This window comes from Typopeltis vanoorti, chromosome 17 (genome assembly GCF_054136105.1).
Source record: "Typopeltis vanoorti isolate ZY-2024b chromosome 17, IOZ_Tvanoo_1.0, whole genome shotgun sequence".
Lineage (NCBI taxonomy): Eukaryota > Metazoa > Arthropoda > Arachnida > Uropygi > Thelyphonidae > Typopeltis > Typopeltis vanoorti.
In genome coordinates, this window is record NC_143565.1 from 37371398 (window position 1) to 37395521 (window position 24124).

The 24124-nt window shown below is 36.3% G+C and overlaps 1 protein-coding gene across 1 annotated transcript in view; it reads right to left on the minus strand.

Moving 5' to 3' along the window:
• Abca3 (ATP binding cassette subfamily A member 3) overlaps positions 1 to 24124 on the minus strand; it is a 524972-nt gene that overhangs the window by 75068 nt on the left and 425780 nt on the right. The window contains exon 21 of the mRNA XM_090407639.1: positions 6901 to 7415. Coding sequence (XP_090263765.1) covers positions 6901 to 7415 — 515 coding nt within the window. The remainder of the gene's footprint in view (positions 1 to 6900; positions 7416 to 24124) is intronic.

Sequence of the window (24124 nt, forward strand, 5' to 3'; positions counted from 1 at the left end):
TTTCATATCTGTATTTGCTACGGTGTATTATCCTGGCTTTCTTCCACCGTATTCTATGGCAGGTATCCAGTGCATGGTCAGCAAGACCAGAGTGGCTGTATTAGTGAAAACGGATGTAGTCCTTGTGTTCTGAAATTCTGATATTTGCTGTCCTGCCTGTTTAGCCAAAGTAGGACAGCTTACAGCTGCAAGGGACCTGGTATACACCAGGTAGGTCTGGGGGGGGGGGGGATTGGTCTTTAGTAGAGCAGATAAGGGATGCCAATTTTTTATATGGTCCGTAACAAGAAGTTAAGTTATGTTTCTTTAAGATTTTTGTGATTTTTTCCGAGGTGCCCCAGATGTAGGGTATGGTGATGGATTTAGAGTAATCCTTGTTGTGAGGGGGGGGGGGAGGTTGTGGTTTACTGGTTTCAATATTTTTTGGATTTTTTTTTGGGGGGGGGGGTAGCCATTGGTTGAGAAAGTGTTGAGAATGTGGGGAAAAAAAAAAAAAAAAAACAAGAAAATAATAATCACCAAAGCTGACAAAGGGAATGCCACAGTATTGCTTAACCAAAAAGATTACACAGGTAAGCTGAAATCTCTATTGTTAGATCGGGCCACTTACCTCCCTATCCAGTATAATCCCACCAACTCACAAATTAGAAAACTCCACAAGCTCCTTAAGAAGGTAACTTCTTGGCCTGTGGAAATCACTAACAAATTAAAACCATATAACTCCATACCCCCCCCCCCCAATATTTATGGACTCCCAAAAATTCACAAGGAAAATGTGCCATTACGTCCCATAGTGAATGGCATTGATTCCCCCACATGGAAACTAGCTAAACATTTGGCCAAAGCTCTCTCACACTATACTGGCAACACACCTTCATACATAAAAAACTCAGCCCACTTCAAAGCTAGCATAGAAAACCTTACACTCAAACACACTGACATAATGGTCAGTTTTGATGTCTCCTCCTTATTTACAAATGTCCCACTCAAAGAATCCTTAGAGCTAATCCAAGCTAAATTTCCTCCCGATATCACAGCCCTATTTCAGTTCACAATGAACTCAGGCTATTTTGTTTGGCAAGGAAAATTCTACAAACAAATAGAGGGGACAGTCATGGGTTCTCCACTCTCCCTGCCCTTGGCCAACTTTTGAAGAGAAAGCCTTAAACTCTGCCCCACAAAAACCAACCGTTTGGCTTCGCTATGTAGATGATGTATTCGCTATTTGGCCACATGGCTTTGATGCGCTCCTCTCCTTCTTAACACACTTAAACAACCAACACCCCAGAATCAAATTTTCCCTGGAAAAGGAAAAAAACAACTGCATTCCTTTCTTAGACACACTAGTCACCCGCCAGCCTGATGGAACCTTGGTTTTCTCAGTATATAGAAAACCCACCCATACAGGCAGATACATTCACCAACAATCCCATCACCCCTCCTCACAACAATATGGAGTCATTAAGACACTACGCAACAGGGCTAAACTTATCTGCTCGAATGACAATGCCCTAACCACAGAACTAAACCACATTCTCAACACTTTCTCAGCCAATTGCTACACCCTCCCTCCAAAAAAAAATCCAAAAAATATTGAAACCAGTAAACCACAACCCCCCCCCCCACAACAAGGATTACTCTAAATCCATCACCATACCCTACATCCGAGGCACCTCAGGAAAAATCACAAAAATCTTAAAGAAACATAACTTAACTTCTTGTTACAGACCATATAAAAAATTGGCATCCCTTATCTGCTCTACTAAAGACCAACCTCGCCCTCCCCCCCCCCCAAGACCTACCTGGTGTATACTAGGTGTCCCTTGCAGCTGTAAGCTGTCCTACTTTGGCAAAACAGGCAGGACAGCAAATATCAGAATTTCAGAACACAAGGACTACATCTGTTTTCACCAATACAGCCACTCTGGGCTTGCTGACCATGCGCTGGATACCTGCCATAGAATACGGTGGAAGAAAGCCAGGATAATACACCGTAGCAAATACAGATATGAAAGGCTTTTCATGGAATCAGCTTCAGCCCTAAGAAACGATCCAAACCTCAACAAATTTGGCTGCATGAGACTCCCTCAAATTTGGGAAACCTACATCAGAAGACCTTCAGCCCAATCACCCAAGAATATCAACATTGCCCGCTAGAGGGCACAATCAGGACTTTAGGAGAAATAATAGCTTCCTACTTCTTCCTCACTTACTGTTTTGTTGTGCCTGCGTGCACGTGTCTTGTACTTAAGTTCTTGAAAATGGCAACGTGACGTTGCCGAAATATTGAAATATATTAAAATTTATTTTAATGTATATCCTAGTACGTTGTAATTTCCTTAAATTATATAGTGAAAATGCATAACCAACGTCTAAGCCTTTCCACGAGAATAGAGTGTACAGAAGATTTAAAACTGGATGTGATCACCGTTTAGTCTTGAGCAGGATAAAACTGAATTTCATATTGAAAAGAAGAACATGTAAGAAAGTTTTGAAGCGAATAAAAGTTGAGCAGCTCTCAGATGTGAACTGCAGACTAAAATACACAAGCATTATTCAAGAAAACACGAGAATTTGAGAACAGGAACCAAAGCCTGGAGATTCAGTGGCAAGCCCTGAAGAAAACATTGATTGAAATATTGATTGATTCATAGAGGCACATGGTGAGGTTGTCAGCAAGAATAGGAAAATCAGAACTCCATGGACACAGGAAGTTAAAGAGGCAGTGAAGGAAAAGAAGAAAGCTTCTGATGAATAAATCACCTTGTGCTCTTAGAGAATTCAGAGCAGAGATAAATGTGAGAAAGCTAAATACTGTGTAAAACTCTAGCTAAACAAAAGTCATGGGAAACTTTGGTAAGAAATTTTAATTTTTTTATTTTATTATCCCATGGTATTATTACACCAGATCATAGAGGTCAAATTCATGTATTTTATACAGCACCTTTTCTGTTGTTATAAAGTTCACATTTGGAAATATTCATACAATTTAGTAAATGCATTGGTGATGCTTCCTCAATTTTACAGATTTTGCAAATGGGAAAGACTTTTATGCCATTGCTAAACTTGACTGGTCTTGAGGAAGGAAGATCATGGTAGTGGCACAGCGATTAAACTTGGAGTTGATGGTAGATCCTGGTTTTAATGCTGAATACCAGTGGTGAGTCATGTCCTTGAGAATCATTCTTTTTATGTTTTCTTTTTGAGTGGTTTTAAAAAGATCAAAAGCTATTTTTGGTACTTCATCTGCAGTTTCATTTCCCTTTAATCCCACATGGGATGCAATCCATTGGAAAATTATTTCGGAATCCTTATGTAGTTTATGTTTTTGCTATATCTCTAATTATTTCTTGATGACTAGTGTAGCAGTTCTTAATAGCTTGAAGAGCTGCTAAGGAATCAGTGAAAAATATATAAATTTGTTTTGGTTTTGTTTATCCAAATGTTGCAGTGCTGGCTATCAATTATGCGTGGTATGAGTTGCATCTAATACTGTTAGTTGTTTTTAGTTCTATATTTTGAGAGCCATAGATAAGTACTCCACTCCCAGAATTGCCATTTGGATTTTTGGAGCCATCTGCGTAGATCTTTATTGAGTCAGGTCCATATTTCATTATTTTTGAAAGAGCTAATAATCTCAAGATTTCAGGGTTTTCTAGGCTGTTTTTCCTCATGTTTCCATATTTCAAAATTGATAACTATATTTTTCTTGTCTTGATTTGAAGGAAATGATGGATTATTTTATGTGGACAATCCAAGGGAATTTTATTTTCCACGATTTCATGCATTGTTGATTTTTTCTTTATTCTGTTTGTTGGTTGCCAATTTTCAAAAAGTTCACTTATTCTATGATGTGCAAGGTTGGCTCTTTTTTCTACAAATTTAATAAGATTTTCTTGCCACCTAATTTTTAAAGGAACAAGATTGGATTTGAATTCTGCTATTTTTCTAGGAGTTGTGTTCCTTAGTCCGCATATGATTTTAGCTGCATTTTTCTGAATTTTTATATGCTTGTCTAATCTGGATTGTGATGTTTGCATCCAGATTTGCAAAGCATATTCCATTATGGGACGGATAATGGAGGTGTATGCGACTTTTAAGGTTTTAGCATCGGCTCCCCCACTCTTTACCTGAGATACTTTTCATGATATTTAGTCTTCTTTTTGCTCTGACTGCAACACTGTTGATATGTTTATTGAAGTTTAGTGATGGATCCAGAGTAACTCCAAGGTATTTGGAGTTTTCATTAAATATAGTTAGTTGACTGTTTAGCTTAATATTTGGTCTCCACTTTCTGAGGTAGTTATTAATGGTAAATATACAAATTTCTTATCAAGTATGTAGATAAACTTTCAATTGCTTTGTTTAATGACCTTCTGCTGTTTCTTTATTTATATTTTTATCTAAGTCATTTAAGTAGATGGAAAAAAGGACTGGGCTCAAAATGCCCTGGAGGGAGTCCCTGTCTTATTTTCACTTTCTTGGAAAAGGTATTATTTGTTCTAACTTGAGCTGTTCTATTTCTTAGAAAGTCATAAATCCAGTTTAGAACTTTCCCTTCTATTCCGATATGACAAGGTTTGGAAAAGAGTTTCTGCCTCCACACCTTGTCAAAGGCACTGATAAAATCTATAAAAGATGCAATCGTGGATTTGGTAGGTTTGGTCTGGAAGTTATCTTGAATTGTCTGGGTTAAGTAGAAAAATTGATCAGTTGTTGAGTGATTTCTTCTAAAGGCAGCCTGAAAATGTGGTAGTATACTATTTTTGTTTAGATAGTAATTCAAACGTTGGAGTATCATTTTTTCGATCAATTTTCGAACATGGAAAATAAAAAGGTAAAAACATAGAAAATAAATACCAAGATATTCTGGTATTTTACAGACTCTTTCCTCCAGAAATGGAGGAAAGAGTCTGTTAAAGGAACTAGAGATGATAAAGGTGACATGAAAAAGATATCCTTGATGTATGGAGTAATTACTTTGAAAATGTGCTAAACGAAACAAACAGTGACAGCGAAGTGATAAAAAACTGAGGTAAAAAACCAGGCATGCAATCAGGAATACATATCCATACTTGAAGTAGAAAAAGCCATCAAAAGCCTGAAATGTGGAAAGGCAGCTGGAATAGATGATATTCGACCAGAAATGCTCAAGTATGGAGGTATAAAAGTCTTAAAGTGCACTGCATAGTTCAGAAAGCCTGGACAGAGGGACGAATTCCAGATGATTGGAGTAAATCTTTTATAGTACCCATATATAAAAAGGGAAATAAAATTGAATGTGAGAATTACTGAGGTATTTCTCTACTGAGTGTTCCTGGTAAGATTTATGCAAGTATACCAGAGCGATGGTTGAGAAGGATTGTGGAAGGGACACTTGGTGAAGAACAAGCTAGATTCAGGCCAGATAGAGGCTTTCAGGATCAGATTTTCACTTTGTGACAAATAGTTGAGAAAAATAAAATTAATATAAAATGTGAATATAAAAAAGATCTGTATTTAAGTTTTGTAGATCTGGAAAAGGTATATGACAAGGTGCCAAGAGAGAAGCTATTCAAAACCCTAGAGTTGTATAGTGTCAATGGTGCATTATATCAAGCAAGACTTAGTCATTATTTGAGTTGTAATCCAGCAGTTAGAATTGAAGGATGTAGAGGAAGTTGATTTAATGTTAAATCTGGTGTCAGACAAGGATGTACATTATCCACTCTGTTATTCATTATCTATCTATACATGGTGGTGGTGTGTATTAATGATCAGATATCTGTTTGTGTGTGTGTGTATTTTCTGTGGATAGCATAAAAGAGATAATTCTTTGGTTTATCTCTCTTATACCACTTTGGTAACCAATGTATCTAAGAGGCAAACAACAGTTATTTAAAATTTTTAAAGTAAATTTTACTGTAAAGTTTTATAAAGTAAAGTGTGCTTACAATCATGCATCCAATATGTTGTAGCTGTATGACCAAACATCAAACAAGTCACAACATAATGCAGCTAGGAGGATTTTAGTTGAGGGGATGTTTGGGTAATTGGTCAGAGGATGCACACAATTATAGACAAAAATACTAAAATGGGGCTGTAGATGGAAGATCAAGTACTTATGTATTTATGAATAGTAAATGAGGCTCTAGCTGGGGACCCCAAAAATTATGCACACAATTTAATATGGCCAATTTAAGGGCACAAAACAATGAGGGGGGGGGACCCACAGAGCACTCTGTCTATTGCCTTGGGCCTCACCCACCTCAAGAAAAGTGTAAGTACAGCCCTGAGTGTGCATGGTAGGTTGTGGTATGAAGTGCCTCCCCATGGTGAATCCTTAGATTCCATGAACAAAATATTGCAAACAGCAGTGAGAGTGTGCAATGCCTTATCTATGTCTTCACTCCTTTCTGATGCCTCTGACATAACTTGCACTTCTGGTGCTCACTTCTGAAACAAACACTTCATGCACACTCTTCTCTTGCTACTGTCATATTCATTACACTGTCCATTTATCCTTAGTAATGACTTTTTTCCTAACATCAGCTAAAATCTCTCAAGTGGAACTCCTTGAACAAAGATGACCTAGGTACCACTGCTCTAGTATGCACCAGAGTCATGTGCCTATGAAACTTCAATATATCATAATGCAAATATCACTAAGTCTGAAACTAAACTGAACTCAACTTATAAACAATATTGCTATTCTTTTTTTTTTTTAACAAAAAGATTGCAATGCATTTTAATTAATATTTATCATGCACCACCTATCACATTCACCCAACTTCAATAACTGTAAGAAGTGGATGCTGTTTTTTTATATTGCATAATATATAAACAATCGTGGAGTGGCCATACATAATTACATTTCTGGTAAAAAGAACAAATTCTTGAATATACAATTTATAGGCTTACCATGCGAGCATTTCTTTTAATACTATAGCCATTTAGATAGGCATCTCCATGAGATACTGCTTCATCTCCAGTTAACATTTTGAATGTTGTTGTTTTTCCAGCACCATTTAAACCTAAGAGGCCAAAACATTCTCCTTTGCGGATTCCTAGAGTCAGCCGGTCTACTGCCATAAAAGAATCATACTGCTTTGAGAGGTTACGCAAAATTAAAGTATCTGTCTCAAACAGAGAATGCAATGGAGTATTCATTATTCTTATACGCTCATCATAAACATCACTATCTTCCCTTTCAAGCTCTGAAATGCCAACTAACTCTTCATTTGGCAACACACGCTTGGACTGTTTTTTGCAAATTAAATATTTCAGTATTCGAAAACAATTCCTTTCACATGCTATCAAAATAATAAAGTAGACAACGGTTTGTATCCCTAGGAATGTTAAATGCCTTCCTATACCAGGCGAATTCCATGCCAAATCATTTGCTTCCCAGTCGATGCATACATCATCACAGGCACCTATATGAGGGAAATATGAATAAATAGCTTCATTCTGAAATGTATATAAGGAAATAAAACTAAACTAAAAATATTTTTTTTGTGTGTTTGAAGGATGAATGCCAATAGACTAGCATGATTTGATGCATTTCAAGTTGTTAAGTAAAAAGAGCAATTAAGTAAAAACTGTGGGAACAAGACAAAATTCTAATGGACAAAAGATCTAATGGTATTTAGGACTAGATATAAAGTGGTTTACAATTACAAAAGATGGTCTTAAAATGACTATCTCCCACACATTTTTGAAAATACATACACTCACATTTTAAGATATTATTCTAGCAATTAAATTAAGGAAGTCACTTGCACTGAAAATAAATATTTATTATGATCAAAATTTTCAGTCTAGCTGACACCATTCCTAATGCATACATAATTATACATAATACAATAGTATATAATAGTACATAATACAATAAAATAAAATTATAGTACATGATATTTATAATAATACCTTTAAATTAATTAATTTTCATAATTACTTTCTGTAACTTTCTGTAATATACATTTTGAGATTTGAGTAGTGCTTCAATGTTCATGCTTGCTTCAAAAAATAATCTTTCAGACTTGTAGCAGCATCTTTGTAGTGGATGCTGCTTCCATTCAGTGCTGCTTTAAGAAGTGTCAAATGTGTGATCTGCTAATCCTGACTTGCCATAATGTAGCACATGTATTTCTTATGTGTTTCAAGGTGGATATTAGCATATATCTTTCTCTCTATCTACTCATATAGTAGGACAAGTTTAAGGCACAAGATACACTATAAACAGCTGGATGTTTTCAGGGTTAATGCTTTCCCTAAAGAAAACAGATGACTGTCACTAGTTCTGATGCACTGTTTAAAAGTGAATGCAGAATATATTTATTTTATTTTCACTAACTTTTCAGATGTATTTTTTTTATTACAAAAAATGTTTACAAAAAATCAACAATATGGAGGTGTCACGCTGTAATAATATTAATATAATAATAATTATTATTATTATCCTAAGACTCCATAGAGTCACGGACTCACCTAGGAGGTTCCTTTTGTCATATACACAGTTCATCCTACTGTGCTTTAAACATGTTCAGATTCTCTATGGACACCATGCTCTAAGACAATGCATTCATGACTCTCCATGCAAAAAATCTGCTTCTCACAACCTCCTTATACAGCTTCCAGGGATAACCTCTTGTTCTTCTCCCATCTCTCACCATTTTATGAACCCTCTTCAACATTAATCCTATAACACCCCCTTACCAACTTGTGCATGTCTATCATATAACCCCTCTTTCTCATATCACTAGATTCTGCAAATTGCATCATCTCAACCTTTCTTCATATTCTTTCTTTTTTTTATTATTATTATTACAAAAAATCAACAATCTACATCCTTGAATTAAATTGACATTAACAAAAGAAACAAACATCAAGAAGAATTTCCTTTCTGGATGTTCATATCTAATGGAACTTAGATGGATCACTTTTTATTTCTGCCAACCAAAAAGTGATCTTTATAAGATGTTATATTCACCACATATCAACATACCATCTAGCTCAACAATATAGCATCATAAAATACTTAGTGAACAGAGTACACAAGATTTGTTCTTCCGAGGGATTGCTCAAACAGGAACCATCAAACAAACAAACAAAGAAACAAAGCTCGACTGACTGAATACAACTAGCCCAAGAACAACACAAAAAACAATTAATACCACTTCAAGACAACATCCAAGAGAAGAAATAGAACTCCACAGAATTCCCATCTCTGAACAAGTAGCAAAAAATTAATGAAAAAATACCAACTTATTGCTATCTTCAAACCCATTAACTAAATCACAATCTGTTACCCTCTCCAAAAGACAAACTCTCAACAAAAATAATGCTACCTGGAGTAAATCAAGTGCCATGTTCATGCAATCAGTCATACTATGAGCAAACAGGAAGATCAGTCAGTAAACATATTTCTGAGCATCAAGACAACATCTTGCACATCAAACTGCACAAATCTGACCTGGCACAGTATGGAATTGAAAATCCATACCATTTGCAAAAGTTCTGTGTTTTCTCATTGGATCCTAATGGGAAAATGCAATGCTTTTGCACAAATCTATGTGCATATATGAACATCTATTCAAATAAAGTACTGAAGCTCTACTTCATTGCACTGAATGCTTTACCATTCCCAAAGTTTTGGAAATTGTTATACTCAACTACATAAATAGATTGTATTAAAAATAATGAACTTAATTATCATTTTCAGCCAGTTTTAACTTCACAAACACGTAACTACATGTATGGCTAGATTCCTATTTGGCACTGTGCTGTAATGTTCTGCTATTCAAATTCATTACCATTTGCTCTTTATTCCTACTGATGATGTCTTACAATACATAAGACAAAATATTTACAAAATAAATATAATTTTCTACTGTAGCATATGTCTAATTGTTAAACATAGAAAACATTAACTACCATATTTGCCGGCGTATAAAACGCACCGGCCTATAAGATGCATCCCCTTTTTTGTACACATTTTTCAGGAAAAAAACTTTATCACTGAATATTCTAATGAATTTATTTCAAATATAAAGTAATAAATAGGTCTACTTTCAACAAATACCTAATCTAACTAGGAAAGAGTACCCACCTTTTAATCTTCTTCGTCAAAACCCAGAACTTCACCTCCAGAGCTAAATAAGAGACACTAAACCTCTTCTAAATCAGAATCTGAGTCCTCATACAATAAATTGTCCTCTGTACCACCCAGTACATTACTAATGCCACACTTCTTAAATTATTTAACCACTGTCTCAGTTTTCACAGCATCCCATGTAGCTTTGACCCACTCACAAACTTGCGGAATGTTAGGCCTCTTCGTTCTTCCTGATGAGTAACCCCAAAATCTGAAGACTGTATCCAGCAGTCTTCTGGATGCAGTGTTCCACTTCTCCTTCATAAATCCCTGAAATGGTTTATTAATATAGACATCTAAAGGTTGAAGCTGACTAGTTAGACCTCCTTGAATTACAGCTGATTGAGTTTTCAATTCCTTGAGTTTATTTTTAACATCTTCTGTTCTGTGAGAACGAAACTGATCCCATAATAGCAGGGCAGGCTTCTTCAACAGTCTGCCAGAGCGTCTAGACCAAATGTTATCCATCCATAACTAGAATACTAGAATGTATTCCAGTAACTGGAATACATAACTAACGTAACTAGAATACTCTCACACACCGCAAGGAAGCAAAAAAGAAATCACGTAATTCAGAACAGAGAAAATTTCCAGAAATGAAAGTAATAAAAAACTGAGTATCGGCGTATAAGATGCACCCTGTTTTTCAGACCTATTTTCAAAGAAAAAAGTGCATCTTATACGCCGGCAAATACGGTATCTAAATGAAGAACATACAAAACAATATCAATTAAATATTTTAACTGCCTAAAATTGCAGTTACAAAGAAAATTATACTTGTTTAATCCTGTATCCACGTGTAAGCAAATAAGGTTTGCACGTGAACTATCTTCATGACTAGGCTACTTGCATACAGGCTGTGGACTTCATATCAACTGCCTTAATATCATTTGGTCATAATGTAAAGCACACTTCCCTCTGCATTACTATGTTGGTATCTTTCTAAGTCTGGCTCTCACTGATGAGACCTCAATAAACATCAGTACTCTCTGGATAGTGACTTTCTCATAATGTATAGCAATGTAAGTGTTTGAAAGGAAGTGTGCTTTGAATTATGGGCTACTATGGCAATCAATATGAAGTGAACAGCCTCTATATATAAGTTGAACAGTTGAGAAGATACTGAACAAACACTCAGATAAAGGATTAAACAAGAATATATCTAATAGAAAGGGGGATGGTAAATCCTTTTATGTTTTTATAGCTGGGTACGAAACTCGGATCGAAATCCATAGAGTTTCATGCCGAAAAAACTATTGGCGAGCCCAAGTGTAAATTATCACTTGGGTAGCACCTTTCGGCTTATTAAACAGGAATATACCTGTCAAGTAAAATGGATAATATAAAAAGAAGTTGATAAGGCAACTAATAAATTTGCATGGAATAAGAGAAATTAGTCAAAACACTAAATCAGAAGTATGGACAAGTGTTTAAACAATTTTAATTTAAGGTTTAGAAATAAATAGGTTCTAGGTTGAGGCTGCATTGCGAATGGTCGGTGTATTTCACACTTGCCTAAAATTATTGATTTTTATCTATTTTATTGTGTCCCCCACCTTAGAAAATCGGGTCTTTACAGTACAAAAAATAGTACATTATAGTAGATGTTCATGCTTTTAGAGTATTTAGTGTTTTCATAAAATATTTTTATTGTGATATTGTAATATTAAATACAGCTGTTAACAAGAGCTAAAAACATACAAGAAATTAAATTCTAACAAGAATAGTGAAGTAGAGAAAACGAAAAGACTTTCCCTGCTAAATCCTGCTCATCATCAGTAGGTATCACACTGATATGATCGTCGGCTTGTCGAGAGCTCCTGAAAAGATCAGTAGTATTTTATGTTATCATTGGCAATTTTACTAAAATTTTACGTAGTATTGTTTGCTTTTTGTATCTTAGTTTGTCTGTGCGATTTTTGTGTGTTTTCTGTGTTATTTCAATTATTATTTTTAAGATACAATAGCGTCAACATGGCACCAATTAAAAAAAATAGAGGCCAGGTCGGCATGTTTGTTTAAGAATTTGGATATAAAAGAATTTCTGAAATGCGCTGTCTGTCTGTGAGATGTATGCTTTGCAGAGAGCGGTTGGAGTCTGGTTAGATGGTAATAGTGGAGTGAATATGTGCAGAAAGTGTAAGGAGAATGAGGATCTAAAATGTGTTTTGGGTGGCGAGAGTGATATCGTTAAAGAAAGTCAGAATATAGAAAATAGTGATGTGATAAGAAATTGCAAGGTAGTACCAGATAGGTGTGAGAATGACGTTGAAAGTGTAATTGAAGGTAAAAATACAGAACGAATGGATGATTTAAATGATAATGAAAATGGTGAGATAGATGCAAGTAGTGAGATCGCACAGTTGAGCGGAGCGATACATAGAGCAAAGCAGCTGCTGGAGCGTATGCAAAAATGTGTACCGAACGTACCAACTAATAAATGGCGAAAGTCTGATACGAAAAATAAGAGAATGTTCGTAAATGTAAACAAAATAAAGGAGCGAGTGCTGAACGGAGATTCGTTATTAAGAGGTGTGATAGTTGAGAGTTTGACAAAATCGTACCATCCGGGTGCGAACATTAAGGACGTCAGCGAGCCTATTAGAACACAAAAACAGAGGGTGAAAGAAATGATAGTCATGGCAGGAACAAACGATTTGAAAGAAGCCAAAATGGAAATGATAGAGGATGTGAGGGAATTACTTGAGTTAGCAAAAGTGAAGAGTGAGAGAGTTACGATGGTAAATATTTTGCCGCGGTATGACAGTGAAGTGTTTAGAAGGAGGGTCATAATTGCCAATGACTTTATGCGCGGGTTATGCATGGAGAGTGGTGTGGAATTTGTGGATGTGTGGAGTGAGTTCGATGGGCAAAAGGATTTATATAAGCTGGATGGTTTACATTTGAATGGATTTGGTGTATGGAGGCTTGAAAAAGTGTTGATGAATGAAGTGAAAGTGGATGAACAGACTCAGGGAAACTAGATTTATTAAGGGGGGGAGAAGTAGATATGCAGACTTTAGGGAGGCAGTTGAGTGCATGAATGAGTATAATATGCTCGAGCGAGTATGAAGGGCAACAAATCAGAATGGGATAGTTAGTATAATGCATCAAAGTAGGGATAGGACTAACGGGCTTCTACAATTCATGTACACTAATGCCAGGAGTATTAGGAACAAGGAGGAGGAGTTTTTGGTCTTGATTGGCACTTCCAGGTCACAGGTTGTTGGTATTAGTGAAACATGGCTGACAGAAGATGATAAAGCTAGTGGAATTGAATGTGATGGATATAGCATGTTCAGGAGTGACAGGGAGAATAAAAAGGGAGGAGGAGTGTTATTGAAGGAGTATAGAAGTTGAACTGCAGGATAGAGAAAAAAGCACATTTGAGGCTATTTGGTGTGAGATAGAGGCTAGCAGAACAAAATATACAATTCAGTGCTGCTATAGACCAGGTGATGGAAAAGATGGTAAAGATAGTATGCATAGGTAAATAGAAGAAATGAGTGGAAGGAGGGTAATTATTATGGGGGATTTCAATTATGGTAACATTGACTGGAAGGAGGAGAGGGCACATGAGAGGAAGGAATTGGATTTTATGCAGTTATTAAGGGACAACTATCTGCAACAGCATGTAATGAAAAATACTAGGGGGCAGAGAGTGCTTGACCTAGTAACTGCATCTGAGAATGTGGCTGTAACGAACACGACCATGTTGCCACCAATTGGTGAGAGTGATTATAAGGTCATGACTTCAGAGGTGGCTAAAAGAGTGGAATTTACAATTAAGACAGGGTACATGTGGAATTACTGTGCTGGTAAGTATGACACGCTTAGGACTATGCTTGGCTCAGTGCCATGGCATGTAAAACTGCAAGGGCTGGTTGTTGATAGTGCATGGGAGGTGGTTAAGAAGTGTTTGCAGGAGGCAATGGTTGACTGTATACCAAGAGTCCGAATAATAAATCAAGTAGGGATTAAATGGATGAATAACACCATTAAGCGTGAGCTGCAAAAAAAGAAACAATTGTGGAAGGAATTTAAGGAGAAAGGTGACCTGCAGGTGCAGAAACGGTATAAAGCTCAGGCCAGAAAAGGTAACAAGGGTGGTAAGAAATGCAAAAGAGGATAATGAAAGAATATTGGCCATGCAGGCTAAAGGGAATCCGAAACAGTTTTTTCAATATGTTGCAAGTAAAAGGAAAAATTTTCATCGCAGAATGATTTTAAAAAAATGCTGAGGGTAGGGAGGTAACCGAATCAATCGACATAGGAATCACTGAGAGAGCACTTTGCAAGAATATATCATCCAGGTTGTGACAGTGCAGAAATGGAAGAACCAACAGCTCATACTGGAATTGTGATGAATGAAGTAGAGGTAAATAGTCTATTAGAGAACTTCAATGTCAATACATCTGTGGGATTGGATGGTATACCAGCTTGTGTCGTATGAGAATTGTCAGTGCCCTTGACCATTTTGTTTACTTTGAGCCTCGGATCTGGGTCAGTCCAAGAGGGCAGAAAGAGGGGAAATAGTTCCGCTGCATAAAGGTGGTTCCAAGGCTGCTGTTGAAAATTACCGGCCAATCAGCATAACAGGAATTGTTATAAAGGTCTTGGAGAAAATAGTCAAGAGTCAAATGCAAGACTGGATAGATGGAAATGGGATACCATATCGGGGACAACATGGTTTTGTGAAAGGTAGGTCATGCTTCAGTAACTTGCTCACGTATTATAACACAGTGACGGCTGAACTGGATAAGGATAATGGGTTTACAGTGATTCTACTGGACCTTGCCAAGGCCTTTGACAGGATACCACATGGAATTCTAATCAGTAAAATGCAGCATATGGGGATGGATATAGGATTGGTGAGATGGATAGAAGGGTGGTTGACGGAGAGATATCAGAGAGTGGGTTATTGAGGAGTAGTCCAAAAGACGGCCTGTGACTAGTGGTGTGCCACAAGGATCAGTTCTTGGACCACTGCTGTTTAATTTGTTCATTAATGATATAGAAAAGGATCTGAGAGGAACAGTTCATTTGTTCGTGGATGATGTAAAGTTGGGTAGGGCAATAGTGCATACAGATGATGTCAAAATTTTGCAGGATGATTTGGATAGATTGGAGGTCTGGGCTAAGGAGAATGGATGTCAATTTAATGTGGCAAAATGTAAGGTTATACATTTTGGGGTGAAAAGATTAGCAGGCAGTTTACTACATTGGTGGAACTGTACTCCAGGAAATTGATGAGGCGAGAGATTTAGGAGTGTTGGTGAATAAGGAGTTGACATTTAGGGGCACACTGCAAAAGTGGCCAAATCAGCTCATCAAATTAGTTGGTTGCTGAAGAATACTTTGACGAGCAGAGACAAGCATGTTATTGTTCCTCTGTATCGAGCCTTGATAAGACCCCATCTCGACTACTGTGCCCAGATTTGGTCACCTAGGTTTCTTCTTGATGGGGAGGAGGTTGAGAGGATCCAGAGGCAAGTGACCAAGATGAAAGCAGGTCTGTGGAATGAACCTTATGAGAACAGGTTGAGGATTTGTGGGTTGCAGAAATTAGTTGATAAGGAGAGGAGGGGAGATATGATTGAGACATTCAAATTACTGAAGGGTTTCTATAAGTAGATATTCAGTAGATATTTTTGAGAACAGGGCTGGTGGTGGGAAGACTAGGGGATATCCATGGAAGCTGGGCAAGGGTGTGGTTAGTAAGGGTGTTAGAGCTGGGTTCTTTATTTTTAGAGTGCTGAATGAGTGGAATAAGCTGCCAGAGTCTGTAGTGGGTGCTGTGACAGTGAATGAGTTTAAGGCAAGGTATGATAGATACTGTGTGAATGACGAATAGTTGTGATGAACATGATTTGGGACCTCCCTCGATGAGTCTAAAGACTCCTTAGAGTTGCCCATAATAATAATAAAGATAATATCAAAGAGGATACAGAAAATTAATTTAACTTCTGAAATCGCTAGGTGAAAGCAGATTATCATACAGACACCATGCAGGAATTATAGAAAGTTGAGTGACACTTAGTACGCAATGAAAATCAGGTAAGTAAAGCTGTGTGTACACAGAAGGATGTTATTTGGTATGGTGACTATCATAAGTCTTGACAGACTTTGTCTTAGGAAGGACCTCCCTCGATGAGTCTTTTGACTCCTTGGAGGCCTGAATAATAATAATAATAATAAAACATGCAATTGAAAAAAAAAAAACAACATCACAAATCAAGTAAGTACAAATGAAGCAATAATTTGCTTCATTTGTACTAAACTTGCAATAATTTCAGTATGAGAGAGGATATGAAAAGATTGTTGGAAAAAAGAAAGGCCATGTTGGCAAATGATTCGATGCATAGGCTGCATAGAAGGAGTGGATGCGAGTTTTTGAATGTGTGGAGCAAGTTTGAAGGAAGTATGGATTTGTATAAAAGGGATGGCTTACACTTGAATGCATTTGATATCAGGAGTCTTGAAAAATTATTAACTGGTATGAGACCTAACACAAGAGAGTCAGGAAAATTGAACTATGATGAGAGGAATGGTGAGAATCTGTGTAAGAGTGACAATGTTATGTCACTGTGTTAATGATGGGAATGAGTATCACCATAGAATGATTATGACGAGAGAACGATTTTGTGTTCATCTGGTTCAGACCTAAGCATGTGCAAAGGTGTCTGCATAAGTAAGGCATTAGATAAGAACAGAGATCTGCAAGTTGTTGAATTGTGCTATGCTGACTATAGACAAGAATATACAAAAGAGCATGCAGGTAACATATTATGTCTGTACATGAATACTAGGCATATCAGAAATGAAGGAGTAGAGTTTGTTGCTGTGGTCAATGCATCGGGAGCTTATACTGTAGAATTAGTGACACTTAGCAATCAGAAGCAGACATACTAACTAGTATCGAGATAAAAATATGATACTGTATGAGAGTCAACATGGCTTTGCAAAGGGTCAGTTATGCCTTAGTAGTTTACTAACTTTTTATAATACTACTTTAACCTATATGACAGACACTAATGTGGGAACAGAGGTGGATGAATTAGAGGTTCTTAGGATATTGCAAAATCTCAATGTAATTAAAGCTGTGGGATTAGATGGGATATCAACTAGGATTTTATGAGAATGTGCATGGGAACTGGCAATGCCTTTGACTAAGTCTAATTTAAGTCTCAGCTCTGGTAGAGTTCCAATGGAGTGGAAAGAGGGTAAAATTATTCCTTTGCATAAATGAGGTTCTAAGACTACAAATGATAGCTCAATTAGTATCTCAGGTGTGGTGGTAAAAGTACTGGAAAAATTGGTAAAAAAGGGAATTCAAGAATGGATAGATAAACATGTGATACTGTATGAAGGTGAACATGATTTTGTGAAGGGCGAGTCATGCCTTAGAAATTTACTAACTTTTTATAATAGAGTAACAGGTGAGTTGGATAAAGGAAATGGCTAAACAATGATTTTGCTGGATTTTGCAAAAGCATTTGACAGAATATCACATGAAACGCTGTTACACAAATTAGAACAAATGAGGATGGATATGACATTGGTTAAGTGGATAACAGTGTGGCTGCTGGACAGATATCAAAAAGTGGTATGTGGAGAGACAGAATGGAGATGAAAACAGGTCACTAGTGGTGTGCCACAAGGTTCAGTGCTGGAATAATTGCTGTTTAATTTGTACATAAATGATATAGGAAATAACCTGAAAGGAAATATTCAATTGTTTGCTGATAATGCAAAATTAGTAGAGTAATAGTTAATCAAGGTGATATGGAAAGCTTGTAGGAAGATTTAAATAGGCAAAAGTTAATGGGTATCAGTTTAATGTGAAGATATGTAAATTTATGCATTTTAGGATAAATAGATTACAAGCTATATATCACATTGATGGCACTCTAGGTACTCTAGGAAATAGATGAAGCCAGAGATTTAGAGGTTGTGTCAGACAGAGAGTTAAAGTTTAGAGGACATATTGCTAAGGTATCTCATAAGATTACTTGGCTATTGAAGAACACATTAAAAAGTACAGATAAGAAAGTTGTTATTCCTCTTTATAAGGCTTTGATATGCCCCACATCTGGATTACTGTGCTGAAGTCAGGTCATCTGGGTTGCTTGGGGATGAGGAAGTGGTGGAGAGGATTCAGAGGCAAAGTGATCAAGATGGTGAGTGGCCTTTGGAATGTTCCCTATGAGGATAGATTGAAGATGTGTGGATCACAGAAGTTGGTTGATAAGGGTATGAGGACTAGATTTTTTGCTTGGAGTGCTGTGAATGAGTGGAATGGGTTGCCAGAGTCAGTTGTAAGTGCTCTTTCTGTTAATGGGTTCAAGGAAAGGTATGATAGATTGTGTGGATAGATTGGGTCTACAGCGATGAGTCTTCTGACTCCATGGAAGTGCCATATAATAATAATAATAATAAATGTGTTTTTAAGAAGGAAACAGAACAGGAGAGGAGGGGTGTGCTGCTAATGTCAGTAGATGACTTGAATCTCATGACTGTAATATTAGTAACAGTTTTTCATGTAGCAGTGAGTTTGAAGTCATCTGGTGTGAGGTGGAGTCTAACAAGATCAAATACATATTGGGGGGGGGAGGTGTTGTTATAGACCTAGTGGACCTGTTGCAAATAAAGACAATGTGTGAGAAATTGGGAACTTGAATTATTTGAATATTGAGTGGGTGGCAGGAAAATCTCACGAGAAGAATAAAACTAAATTTATCGAGCAGTTGCAAGACAACTTTCTCAAGCAGCATGTGACAGAAGGAACTTAACATCAAAGTGTGTTAGAGCTGATTATAGTGTCAGAGGGTTTTATTTAAACATATCACTATTTTTCCTCTGGATTTCAATTAATATGCCTGTTTTAAAGAACAGACATATTAATTGAAAACAGACTAATCAAATACAGAGCGTCCCAAAATTCATGCAAGATTTAAATTTAGTGCCATTTGTGCGGTAAAGTGTTGCCGAGAAAAAAAAAAGACAACGTGACAGCTGACAGTTCAGGGTTATTAAAAATGGAGCACTACACGAAAGAACAACGCATTTTCACTGTTGAGCAATATTTAAAAAATAATGAAGGTTTGGCAGCTACAGTTTGCAATTTTTGTACAAAATATGGTCGGAATAGTGATTTAACTTCATCAACTGTGAAAAGATTAATTAAAAAATTCAAGGAAACTGGATCAATTAGTGATTTTATACACTCTGGCCGTCCTTCAACAAGTGGTTCAACAGAAAACATCAAAGCAGTTCATGAGAGTGTTGATGAGCATCCAGGAACATCAATTCGGCACCATGGTCTTGAATTGGACATTTCGAGAAGCTCTCTACAGCGTATTCTCACGAAAGATTTGCATCTTTATGCTTACAAATTTCAATTGACTCAAGAACTGAAGCCTACCGACCACACACAGCGAAGAGAGTTCGTTGAATGGATTATGGAACAACAACAAGTGGATGCTTATTTTTCGAACAAAATCATCTTCAGCGATGAGGCTCATTTTCATCTTGATGGCTTTGTTAATCGACAAAATTGTCGCATTTGGGGTTCAGAAAATCCACGAGTGATTGTTGAGAAACAAATGCATCTACAATGTGTCACTGTTTGGTACAAATTTTGGGCTGGATGCATCATCGGTCCATTCTTCTTCGAAAATGCGGCTGGTAAGGCAATAATAGTTAATGGTGCTTGCTATCGCGACATGATAATCCAGTTTTTTGTGCCTAAATTGCAAGATATGGATGTGGACGACATGTGGTTTCAACAAGACGGCGCCACATGCCATACAGCCCGAGAAATAATTCAATTACTGCATGAGTCATTTCCTGGTTGTGTAATTTCCCATTTTGGTGATCAGAATTGGCCGCCCAGATCATGTAACTTAACGGCGTTGGACTTTTTTCTTTGAGGTTTTTTGAAGTCTAAGGTTTATGCCAACAAGCCCACGACCACCCACACCTTGAAGGAGGAAATTGAGCACTGTATCAATGAAATTCAGCCACATTTATGCAAAACGGTCATGGAAAATTTTGACAAAAGAGTGCGTATGTGCCAGCAAAGCCGTGGAGGCCATTTACCCAATTCCATACATAACCCTATATGCTATTCCATATATAACCCTATACTGTATACTTTATGAATCAATAAGAAATTACAATTTTTAATTAAAAACCCGTGTTTTCTATCAAAATTACTTCTTGCGTGAATTTTGGGACACCCTGTATAATAACCTATGAATAACCTAAGTATAATTCGTTCCTCAAATTTCTTTTTTGCTCATCATCATTATTAGTATTATTTTTTTTTTATAAAAGAATTAGGAAATGTCTCAGGGCCTAGTTAAAGAAAAACCATGAAGCTGAAACACAATAAAACATATTCAGAATATAAATTTATTATTCTACTTCTTAACAAAGAATTGAGCTAACGTAGTTTGGCAGGAATTCTGTTTCTTTTTTTTCATACAACTGGTCATATAGCCCTATTGCCTTTTTTTACTTTTCAGCAAATTTCACCACTTCTCTCTTCATCAGAGTCAGCCTCTAAGCATTGATGCTTAAAAATTATGATTGTACGAAAAATATTTTCAAATTGTTTCTGTAAAATCTCTTTTGGCTCACTGTCAGTGGTTTAGTTTTCTTCATATTATTTGGGATTTTCCTGCCGTGCTCCTAAATTTAGCAGGTCAGAATCACTGAATTTCTCAGAATGAGATTTAACCTCTCTACCGGCAGAGGTGGATGAAATAGTGAGACCAAATTGCATTTCTTATCCATTTATTCAGCAGGTGTTACAGAATTGTATCCAGATTTAGTTGGACGTCTATAGACGTCATGGCTGGTTGGGGGGGGGGGGGGTAATTAATTCTTGGAAGTTATCACTGTCACTCCTCAAAACCTAGTTCATGCCTGATGTTGGCAATTTCCTCAACAACATTAACCATTTCATTTGAAAAGCCTCTAAAATCATTTGCACAATGTGGAAGATAGTGCTTCCAAATGGCCTCACATATTGCTAGCAGTAATTTCATTCCAAGACTGATGAATATTTTCAACAGTAGATTTAACATTAAATTTCTTCCAGAATTCTACTAATGTCACAGAATTCTCTCCAGATGTTGCTTTTATTGCCTGTTTAAATGTTCTTCTCAGGTAGTATGCCTTAAAGGTTGAGATAATCCTATGGTTCATAGGTTATATGAGAGAAGTTGTATTTGGCAGTAAAAATATCACTTTAATGTTCTCACACAATCAATGAAGAGAAGTAACATGACCAGATGCCTTGTCTAAAATAAGCAGAGCTTTAAAAATCAAGATTATTTCATTTCCAAAAATTCTCAACTGTTGGATGAAAATAACTTCTGAACCATCTTTCGAATAAAGCTTTAATAATCCATGCTTTCTTGTTAGACTTCCAAATGAAGCTTGATTATTGTGGGAGGGAAGCTTGATTAATGTGCCCTATAAAGTACCATGGGTTTTAACATTAGATCAACCTTTGGCATTGCCACCTAATAGAAGAGTTATTCTATTCTTGGTGACTTTATTACCACGCTGAGATTTATCTCATTTGGCCAGAAAATGCCTTGGAAGGCATTTGCTTCCAAAAAAAAAAAGGCCAGTTTCATTTGACATTAAATATTTGTTGGTCACAATAGTCCCTCTTCTTCTACAATTTTCTTCAAAATCTCTGGATAATTTGCAGCCAGACTAGATGAAAAAATTCATGAGAAAAGGCCCGGTTTGCAGAAGAAAAAAAAATCTTTTTTCATTATGACAACGGACCTACCCACAAAGGTGCTTTGGCAATGGGAAATTATGGGCTCTGCACTATGAATTGTTGGAACATCAACCCTTTTCCTCAGATTTGGCTCTCTCTGACTTCTATCTCTTCCCAAAATCCTTTCTTTCTGGTCAGCGTTTTTCTTTGAATCAAGAGGTGATTGCAGCTATAAAGGGGTATTTTGCAGATCTTACTGAGAACCATTACAGGGGTGGGAAAATGACGCTGGAGCATCACTGGAATAAATGTATTAGGCTTAAGGGAAATCATGTTGAAAAATAAAAATAATTTTGAAATTATAAATTCGTTTTTTCATTGTTAGGCCAAGAACTTTTCAAACCACCCTCAGTCCACCAACTACAATGAAACCACAACTACCATCATCATCTACACCAATGCCATCTACCACCCACCACCATCACTAGTATTTTTGCAGACAATCACTAACATCCATGCCCACGGGGGGGGGGGGGTTGAACCTACAGCCTTTAGGCTGGAGAATGGATATGCTAACCACTTGGCCAACCAGGCCAGCATAATTAGCAGACAACATAAATTTTGGAACATACTGTACATGGAAATAGTGCAGTATACCATTAAAAATAATTTTGTAAAATGTTTTAAACTGGGAACTAAGTTATTTCATCCTACTGAGTGATTTTTTAAAATAGTTAGCCATAAAAAATGTACAGACAGAAAATTTTTAAAATCTATAACATTTATTTTTAAGGTGTATATAGGCACACTAATCGAATTTTAGAGGCGCATTAATTGTAGCTGGGTATAGAAAAAAATAACGCACTAATTGGAGAAGCATTAATCGAATGATTCCTGTAAACTTAAATGACACAATATCAGAATGTGTTCCTAGAGTTTGAAGAATAAACAGGGTAGGAGTGAAATCTAATTAAGCAAGACAATCATGAGAAAAAAATGATGCAGTAGGAATACTGTGGCAAATGGTTAATGTAAGTTATGAAAATTATACGCAGCAGGCAAGAAGAGTCACAACTGTAAAAGAAGAAAATTAGAGATAGCTTACAAATAAGCTATCTCTTATGCTACCGACATAGCAGTGTGGCCACTTACTATTAATGAAAAGTTTATCGAGCATATTTTAATAAATATACCTCAGAATGTTGGTAAAATCAAAAATTTAAAAAAAGAATACACAGAACACAATAGAATATATGTCAGAAATGTAAATGAATCACATTTTACTGTAAAAAGGCAAATGGAACAAAGGAGAAACGAGAGTGGCTAATTTTTTCAGAAACCAGCAAAGCAAGTTACTGCTTTGTTTGTAAATTGTTTTCTAATTCAAATAATATCTTATACGAGCGATGTGCACATATCACAAAAGAAAATCAAGTTCTGTAAATAGTCGAATTGATTCTGAATTGATCAAACAAATACAATCTGAAGAAAATTATTGGAGAGAGGCTTTAAAAGAATAATAGCTACCATTAAGTTACTGAGTAAACTAGGGCTAGCATTTAAAGGCAATACAAATGATATTTTTTCTGATTCTTGCAGAAATTATTTATCATGTTTACATTATTTAAGTGAATTTTATAATTTTTTAAAACATCACATGAAAATGTACACCAACTGTGGTTCTGGCAGATCAAATTATCTTTCTTACCACACTTGTGATGAATTCATAGCGTTAATAGCTAAAAAAAAAACAAGAGAAATATTAATATCAGAAATTAAGGAAGCTGCTTATTTTGCAATAATACTCGATTTAATGCCAGACATTGCACATAATGACCAATTAGCTATGATATTTAGTTATGTTGCCGCAAATTCTGACATTAGAGAAACATTTATCGGGTTCATCAGTATTTCACAACATAATTCCTTATATTTAGAAGAGGCAGTATTAAAAAAATTAGAAAAATTATCTTTGGATATAAAAATGTGCAGAGGGCAAATCTATGATAACGCTGCCAATATGAAAGGTATATCTATACAAGTTTACAAGCTAGGCTGAAAAAATATAGTCCCTCTGCACATTATATTTATTAAGACTAGATTTATTAAGGTGGGGGGGGGGGAGTAGATATGCAGACCTTAGGGAGGCAGTTGAGTGTATGAATGAGTATAATATGCCCGAGCTAATAAGGACACCAAATCAGAATGGGATAGTTAGTATAAGGCATCATGGTAGGGATGGGACT